General features: G+C 45.5%; 1 protein-coding gene across 1 annotated transcript in view; it reads right to left on the reverse strand.

Annotated features, from left to right (window-relative positions):
• Positions 1–9,552, reverse strand: part of LOC122565063 (occludin-like) — a 49,638-nt gene that overhangs the window by 19,702 nt on the left and 20,384 nt on the right. Inside the window, exon 6 of the mRNA XM_043720693.1 lies at positions 8,904–9,019. Coding sequence (XP_043576628.1) covers positions 8,904–9,019 — 116 coding nt within the window. The remainder of the gene's footprint in view (positions 1–8,903; positions 9,020–9,552) is intronic.

Genomic DNA, 9,552 nt, shown 5'->3' on the forward strand with positions numbered 1-9,552 from the left:
TATATACTCCAGAACAGTTCCTGATTCTGGACTGGAAACTGCTCTAAACCACTGGTAGTAACTTCCCCCCCCACAGAGAGTTATTGTCAACTTTGGAGATCTCTCCAAGGAGAATAGTCCCAGCTCTTCGGAGCTAAGACCTCCAAATTCCCGAGGGGTCTGGAGACAACGGGACTGAAAGGAACACACTCTCGGATCTAGATCAGGAAGGCACAGATTGAAAGTGATCTACAAAATAGTAAAGCGTGATGTGAGAAGGAACCATTTCACACAGTGAGTGGGGAGGGGCTGGAACGCACTGTCTGAGGACTAATGGTTCAATTGTCTCTCAAGAGGTAACTAAATGGATTTAAATGGAAACCGTTTACAGGGCAACTGGGAGAAAGCAGGGAAAGCCAACATATAACTGAGACACACTATGGCTCTTACTCAGGACTATTCATCCTAACCTTCCCAGAATGATGCACAAGCTGACTTCAATTCTTAAAGACTACATTTGACATATTTAATTAAACCACACAAATCTACAGCAAATCTCCAAAAGCCTGTAACTAAATAGAATTCAATTTCTGTACTCAGGATTGACACAAATCGCCAGAAACCGGAATAAACTTTCCTCCCGGGGTTCTCAGTACAATGTCCAATCCTTTCAGCACGCACTTGGCACCCGGACAATCACAGTTAGCCATCTCCCAGTGAATAGGACTGAGTCTGTTTCTGTAAATTCCCATATTACTACAGTTCCCAACTTTCCCTCCTCCCTCAGTTATTCACCTGTTCAGCCACCTCCTTTTAGCCTCACTGTATCTTCACTCACAAACATGCGACAAAAAAAACAGAAAGCTGAAACTATCAGAAGTTCCGGCTTGTAATTTCCCTCGACCCCTTACCTTGTCCACTCTCAGCCAGTGTCCCTCTGGAGATGGGGGAGGGGGGTTGATGAAAGCATCCACTGGTATCCTTTGATCCCACTGAAGAAGGAGGGGGGGGGGAGCTTTTTGCTCTCCCTGAGTCGGAAAGGAATTCGTAAATCTCCTCCCGCTGTAGCTAAGACTGAAGTTTATTGTCGGCACCCGAAGTTTACACCTCTGGCTGTCTCTCTCTCTCTGGGGCTCGTACCGACTCCGAAAGGTTCAATCTGTTACTGCAAAGGAAAATGGCAGCGACAAGAGATTAATCATTGACCCGAGAAAAACACACTGCAGCCAGAGAGGAGGCGAAAGTTCAGGTTCACTTAATCACCCCCCCGCCCAGCTACAAACAGAGCCTTTCCTGCAGGGAATCGGTGGATTCGGAACTCCTTTCCCCTCCCAGCGGTAACTCATTGATAAGAATCCAGAGTGAAGTGCTGTAAATCCGCCAGAAATGAAATTTAAACCCAAATCCTTCCACCTGTAACACTGGGATCGAGCAGCCTCGCCCACAGCTACATTCAGGGAGGCTTTACTGACCCACTGAGGAGGGAGTACTCAATCACTCATTCAAAAGTAAACACAGAAGCCAAACTAGAGAAAGCCGCATTGGTTATTCAGTTCAGAAGAAGTCATTTGACTCAAAGCCTCAACACACTCTCTCCACAGATGCTGGCGGACCTGCTGAGTTTCTCCAGCAGTTTCTGTTTCGATTATTGAGGACAACGTGGCTTTGTAGGACAATCCGAAATATACCGTTAAGCAGAAATGACTGGAACGGCATCTGTGGAGAGAAACCAGTTAACGTTTGGGGTCCAGTGGCGCTTCCTCAGAACTGCAACTAATGTCCACAGCTAACAAAATCAAATGATTATTTTGCAAACTTCGAACTGTTCTCCTGCAAACGGACAGAATTTGGGGGGGGGGGGGGGGGGGGTGCGGTTGTGAGCTATGTGTCTCCACCCGGGTGCAGGAAGTTATTGATCGCTATTTAACCCAATACTACCCAGGGGTTCCCACTGCAATGGGAGCTGCTGGGATTTTCTTTGAGGTGCTTAAAGTGAGAGCTGAGAGTTTGGTGCTGGAAAAGCACAACAGGTCAGGCATATCCCACAAGAGCTGATGACCCGAAACGTGGACTCTCCTGCTCCTCGGATGCTACCTGACCTGCTGTGCTCTGGACTCTGATCTCCAGCATCTGCAGTCCTCACTTTCTCCTGAAGTGAAGTCCCGCCTGACTCTCAGGTGGATGGGAGAAAGTGAGGTCTGCAGATGCTGGAGATCAAAGTTGAAACTTTATTGCTGGAACAGCACAGCAGGTCAGGCAGCATCCAGGGAACAGGAGATTCGACGTTTCGGGCACAGGCCCTTCTTCAGGAATCCTGAAGAAGGGCCTGTGCCCGAAACGTCGAATCTCCTGTTCCCTGGATGCTGCCTGACCTGCTGTGCTGTTCCAGCAATAAAGTTTCATCTCAGGTGGATGTACAAACTCCCATGGCACGTTTTTGAGAAAGATCGGAGGAGTTCTCCTTCAGGTACTGACTCCCCCACCATTTCCTGTTGTGGAATCTTGCTGTGTGCAATTTAGTTCCTGTACTGTCAAGTGTAAAGTTGCTATGGTCCCAGAGCTGCTATTGGGGTATTATGACAGCGTCCAAATTCCTCATTGAATTTCATTAACTTAGCTTTCTCCATTTCACCCCTTCTCTAAAAAGCCTCGGCGCTAGGCAAATCCTGATAGCTGAGGACCTTTAACTGAAAAAAAAATGAACTTCAAGGACTTTTCCTGAACCTTTCCAAGGCCATTTTCTCTGGTAATACACAGCATTGTCAATATGTTTGATGAAGCCCTTGTGCAAATAGAGACATGTTTTGTATTGTTTATTTAATTGTCCTTTAAAGTAATTACTGCTTTAATGACAATCTCATAAATCTGGTCATAAGGTTCCAGGGTGGAGTACAATAACAGACCCTCTGCCTGCTCAGATAGATTTAAATCAGCTCAGAATTGGTTCCAGTAAAGTGCATCTGACCATATTTGTATTGGAAGCATTTGCAGAAACGGTCTCCAAGGGCGGGAGAGTATTTGTGGAGTAAGAATCAAAAATGTGAGTTCAGTATTCCATCAAATTTCCAGTTTGTGAATTTGAATGTCAATGGAAAAGGAAACCTTGAAAGAAAGCAATTTTCTTTGTTTTTTTTTGTTCCCTTGTGGAACAAGGGCATCACTGGCTACTCCAGCATTTATTGCCTGTCCCTAAGTGCCCTTGAGAAGATAAGGATGAGATGTCTTCTTGAACTATTAGACCACAGCACCCTTAAGGAGTGAATTCCTGGGTTTTGACCCAGTAATACTGATGGAATGGCAATATATTTTCAATTCAGGATGGTGAATGACTTGGAGGGGAACATGCAGGAGGTGGTGTTCCCACTTATCTGCTATCCTTGCCCTTCGGGATGGGAGTGGCCATGGATTTGGAACACGCTGATTAGGGAGCATTAGCGAATTTTGGCATTGCATCTTGTAGTTAGAACATTAGGTTAGATTAGATTCCCTACAGTGTGGAAACAGGCCATTTGGCCCAACGAGTCCACACTGACCCTCCTAAGAGTAACCCACCCAGACCCACTTCCCTCTGACTAATGCACCTAGCACTATGGGCAATTTAGCATAGCCAATTTACCTGACTTGCACATCTTTGGACTGTGGGAGGAAGCCAGAGAAACCTGAGGAAACCCACACAGACAAGGGGAGAATATGCAAACTCCACACAAACAGTCGGCCGAGGCTGGGACCCTGGTGCTGTGAGGCAGCAGTGCTAACCACTGAGCCACCGTGCTGCCCATGTGTGCTGCTACTGAGTATTGTTGGTAGAGGGAATAGATGCTTGTGAATGCAATGTTAATCAAGTGGGCTATTTTGTCAGGATGCTGTCAAGCTTCTTGAGTGTTGTTGGAGCTGCCCCCATCCAAGCAAGTGGGAAGTATTCCATTCCACTCCTGACTTGTCTTGTAGATGGTGGGCAGGCTGTGGGGAGTCAAGAGGTGAGTTACTTTCAGTATTCCTCATCTTTTATCTGCTTTCGTAGTCACTGTATTTACTATACATGGTGAGTCCATTCAATTTTTGATCAATGGTAAACCACAGGATATTGATAGTGGGGGATTCAGTGATAGTAATGTCATTGAATGTTAAGGGGTGATGGTTAGATTTTCTCTTGTTGGAGATGGTCATTGCCTGATAATTACATGGTGTGGATATTGTTTGAACTTGTCACCTCAGCTTAACCTTGACCAAACTTTGCTACATTTGGCCATGGATTATTTCAGTATTTGGTCTGAGCATTGTAAAATCATCAGTGAATGTGTCCACATTAGGCCTTATGATGGAGGGAAGGCCATTGATGAAGCAGCTGAAGGATTGGGCTGAGGACCCTAAGGAATTCTTGCAGAGTGTCCTGGAGCTGATTTGATTTGATTTGATTTATTATTGTTTGTGTGTACCAAAAACAGTGAAAAGCATTGTTTTGTGTGCTAACCAGGCAAATCATACTTTATATGAGTATATCAGGGTAATAGAACAGAATGCAGAATATAGTGTCACAGCTACAGAGAAGACACAGAGAAAGATCAACTCTAGTATATGAGAGGTTCGTTCAAAAGTCTGATAACAGCAGAGAAGAAGCTGTTCCTGAATCTGTTGGCAGGCGTTTCAAACTTGTATATGTTCTGCCTGATGGAAGAAGATGGGAGAGGTCTTTGATTACATTGAGATCAGATTCCCTACAGTGTGGAAACAGGCTGTTCAGCCTAACAAGTCCACACTGACCCTCTGAAGAGTAACCCACCCAGATCTATTTCCCCTCTGACAAATGCACCTAACGCTATGGGCAATTCAGCATGGCCAATTCACCTGACCTTCATATCTTTGGAAGGCTGGTTTATGTGATGGACACGGCAGTATTCAAAACCTTCTGAAATTTCTTGTGGTTTTGGGCAGAGCAGTTGCCATACTGAGCTGTGACATTGTGATAAATGTGGTGCATCTATGAAAATTAGTGAGAGTCATTGTGGAAATGCCGAATTTCCCTAGCCTTCTGATGAAGTAGATGAATTGATGTGGTTTCTTCAATGGGGATAGACCAGGGCAGATTGTTGGTGATATTAACTCCCAAGACTTTGAAGCTCTTGACCACCTCCCCATCAGTTCCATTGATACAGACAGGGGCATATCCTCCACTCCACTTCCTGAAGTCGATGAACAGCTCATTTGTTTTGCTGATATTGAGATGACTGACCTCCAACAACAACAATCATCTTCCTATGAGTCAGGTATGACTCCAACCAGGGGAAAGTTTACCCCCGATACCTATTGATTCCAGTTTTGCTTGGGCTCCTTCCATGCCACATTCAAAGGTGGCTTTGATGTCAAGGTAGACAAGCAGGAGGCTGGAAGAACACAGCAAGGGCTGTCACACTCCCCTCTGGAATTCAGCTCTTTTATCAATGTCTAAAACAAGGCTGTAATGAGGTGAGTGGCCTTGGCAGAACCCAAACTGGGCTTCACAAAGCAGGTTATTGCTGAGCAGATGCTGCTTGATGGCTCTGTTAATGAGCCCTTCCAATACTTTACTGATGAAGAGTAGACTGATGGGGCGGTAACTGGCTGGTTGGATTTGTCCTGCTTTTTATGTATAAGACATAACTGGGCAATTTTCCACATTGTCAGGTAGATGCCCGTTTTGTAACTGTACTGGAACAGCTTGGCTAGGGGTGTGGCTAGTTCTGGAGCACACGTCTTCAATACCATTGCTGGGATGTTGTCAGGGCCTATAGCCTTTGCAGTATCCAGTGCTTCAAATCATTTCTTGATATCACATGGAATCAAATTGGTATCTGTGATGTTGGATACCACTGGAGGAGACCAAGATGGATCAACCACTTGGCACTTTTGGCTGAAGATTACTACAAATGCTTCAGCCTTATCTTTTTATCCTGAGGTGGGGCTGTTCCACCATTGAGGATGGAAATATTTATTGAACCACCTCCTCTTGTGAGCTGCTTAATTATCCACCACCATTCACTGGAAGTGGCAGGACTGCAGAGCTTAAATCTGAACTATTGGTTGTGGTGATCACTTACCTCTATCTATCACTTGTTTATACTGTTTGACACAAGTGGTCCTGTTTGGTGCTTCACCAGGTTAACGCCTCATTTTCAGGTATGCTTTGTGCTGCTCCTGGCATGCCCTCCTGCACTCTCCATTGGACCAGGTATGGTAATGGTTAAGTGGGGGATATGCCGGGCCATGAGGTTACAGATTGTGCTGGAGTACAATTCTGCTGCTGTTGATGGCCCACAGTGCCTCATGGATGCTCAGCCCTGAGTTGCTGGACTGTTTGAAGTCTGTCCCATTTAGCACGGTGATGGTGATAGTGCCACACAACATGATGGAGGGTTTGCTCAGTGTGAAGGTGGGACTTTGTCTCCACTAGGATTATGTGATGGTCACTCTTACCGATACTGTTATGGTCAGATATATCTGCAGCCGGCAAATTGATGAGGATGAGGTTAAGTATCATAGAATCCCTACAATGTGGAAACAGGCCATTCAGCCTAACAGGTCCACACCGACCCTCCGAAGAGTAACCCACCCAGACCTATTCCCCTACCTTATTACACTACGTTTGCCGCTGACAAATACACCTAACATACACATTCCCAAACACTATGGGCAATTTAGTATGGCCAATTCACCTAATCTGCACATCTTTGGATGTTTTTTCCCTCTTGTTGATTCCCTCCCCACCTGCCGCAGACCTGGTCTAGCAGCAATGTCCTTTAGGACCCGATCAGCTCGATCTGTAGTGCTGCTGCCAAGCCAATCTTGATGGTGGTCATTGATGTCCCAACCAGAGCATATATGAATTAATTAGCCAAGGGAATGCGGTACATGGTAATCAGCAGGAGGTTTCCTTGCCCATGTTTAACCTGGTGCCATGAGGGATCAGGGAGCTCTGAGTCAATGTTGAAGACTCCCTCCCCCAAACTGTACCCCTCTGCTGGATCTGTCATGCTGTTAGTACAGGACATATCCAGAGATGGTAATGATGGTGTCTGGGACATTGTCAATAAGGTATGATTCTGACAGCATGACTGTGTCAGCTTTTTGCTTGAATAGTCTGTGATTTAGCTTTCCAAATTTTGGCACTAGCCCCCAGATGTTAGTGAGGAGGATCTTGCGGACTTGACAGAGCTGTTTCTGCTCCTGTTGTTTTCTTTGCTAAGGGAGCTTTACTCTGTATCTAACCCCGTGCTGTCCCTGTCCCTGGGAGGGTTTGATGGGGACAGTGTAGAGGAAGCTTTACTCTGTATCTAACCCCATGCTGTCGCTGTCCTGGGAGTGTTTGGTGGGGACACTGTAGAGGGAGCTTTACTTTCAGTTAAGAGAGTAGAGGTAGTTCTGTATCTAACCCTGTGCTGTACTTGCTGTAACATTACTTGATTATTTTTATTAGAAAGTATTTTCCAGATCATTTCCAAAGAAACATTATCTCCAAAAAAGTTTATTTTCAATGTGCATATTATAGAAACAGAAGCAAAACTTGCATTTCTATCACAGTTTTTATAATTACAGGACATCCCACTGAGTTTCATGGTAATTATGAAGTTCTGTTTGTAATGCAGACACTGTAGTAACATGGTGGGGGAGTGGGGGGAATGTGACGACCTTTTCTTTGCACATCAAGATCCAATAGACTGCAATGGCATCACTGAGGAGATAATCTTTTTGTTGTGACTATGGATAAGGATTAAAATGTTGGCCGGTGTGCCAGGAGGGCCTCTCTATTCTTCTTCAAAGTCATGCCACAGAGTGCAGACTGGACCCCAGCCTGATATCCCAGCTGGGAGCCAGTGTCGCACTCTCTCAGTTTTGCCGCTGGGAATCTCAGTGAGAGTTATGGGCCAATACTGTTGGACCAAAGCTTGCACCATATTTACGTTATCCAGAATGCACTGAACTAATAGCACGTGGTGGCCTACTTGTGTGTTATTGCTGGACTTTTAATCCAGAGACCAAGGTAATGTTCTAGGAACACGGGTTTGAATCCTGCCATGGAGTTTGGATTCAATAAAATCTGGAAATAAGAGACTAATGATAACCATGAACCCATTGTTGATTGTTGGAAAAACCCATCTGGTTCATTAATGTCCTTTAGGGAAGGAAACTGCCACATCCTTACCTGGTCTGGCCTACATGTGACTCCAGACCCACAGCAATGTGGTTGACTCTCAACTGCTCTCTGGGCAATTAGGGATGGGCAATAAATACTGGCCTAGCCAGCGACACCCTCATCCAGTGAATGAATGAAAAAAAACTACAGCTCAGGTTTCCAGGATAACTGGGAGCAGCAAACTAGATGCTGAAAGTGTCATTCACCATCCTGACTTGGAAATATATCACTGTTCCTTCAGTGTGGCCGGGTCAAAATCCTGGAATTCCCTCCCTAACTGGATTGTAGACTCCACCCAGCACATGGACTGCAGCAGATCAAGAAGGAGCCCACCCTCTGTAGGAAAAATAGAGAGGGGCAATACATGTTTGTCCAGTCAGTGATGCTCATATCCCATGGGAGAATTACCAAAACATGTAGCCAGAAATTGCAAGATACACTCCTGAACATGGGCCTTGTTGTTTTTGGAGAGGATGGGAGTGCAGTCGGTGGGGTGGAGGGTGGGGTGGGACCTAGCGCATTCCCTTCTTACGGAGACAGCTCATTAACACTCTAGCTGCCTCCACTGAGTGGGATTCTGGTAGCAATCCAGAGTTTGTACACATTACACCCACTAAAAGTAAAATCACAGGAATCACAGAATTGTTATGGGGCAGGAAGAGGCCATTCAGCCCTTCATAATTGCTTTTGGTTCTAAAAATTGATGTCTAAATGCAAATGTCCCCATTTTCCTCTGTATGGTTTTGAGTTGGACTTTCAGTAATTGCCTTTGAAGCTCCATTCAGAATCATATTCTTGGATTCGCTGTTTGATGTAGGAGAGTTTATTCTTCAAATACGTACATCGGTCTTTTTTCTCCACAAAAGCAGGGTCCTGTTTCATAAAATAAACTTTCGTTAGAGGAAAGGAAAGTTATCACATGGATTGGGAAGTCAGCTCAAATAAGTCTTTCTGCCTCAGTGAACGTTTTCAGAGAGGGAATTAGAATTAGAAACGGAGTCAGCTGTAGCCAACACTTTCTCACCTCTGTGTAAGGTCTTCTCTACATTGGGGAGACAGGACACTTGCTGTGGAAAGTTTCAGAGAACATCTTCGGGACACACACAAAACAACCCCACCACCCCATGGCTAAACACCTTAACTCCCCCTCCCAATCCGCCAAGGACATGCAGATCCTGGGCCTCTTCCACCGGCAAACCATTAATACCTGACACCTGGAGGAGGAACTCCTCATCTTCTGCCTTGGAACCCTCCAACCACACGGGATCAATGTGGATTTCACCAGTTTCCTCATTTCACCTCCCCCCACCATATTCTAGGTCCAATCTTCCAACTTGGCACCACCTTCTTGACCAGTCCTACCTGTCCATACTCCTTCCCATCTATCCACTCCACCCTCCTCTCCA

This window comes from Chiloscyllium plagiosum, chromosome 31, assembly GCF_004010195.1.
Source record: "Chiloscyllium plagiosum isolate BGI_BamShark_2017 chromosome 31, ASM401019v2, whole genome shotgun sequence".
Classification (NCBI taxonomy): Eukaryota; Metazoa; Chordata; class Chondrichthyes; order Orectolobiformes; family Hemiscylliidae; genus Chiloscyllium; species Chiloscyllium plagiosum.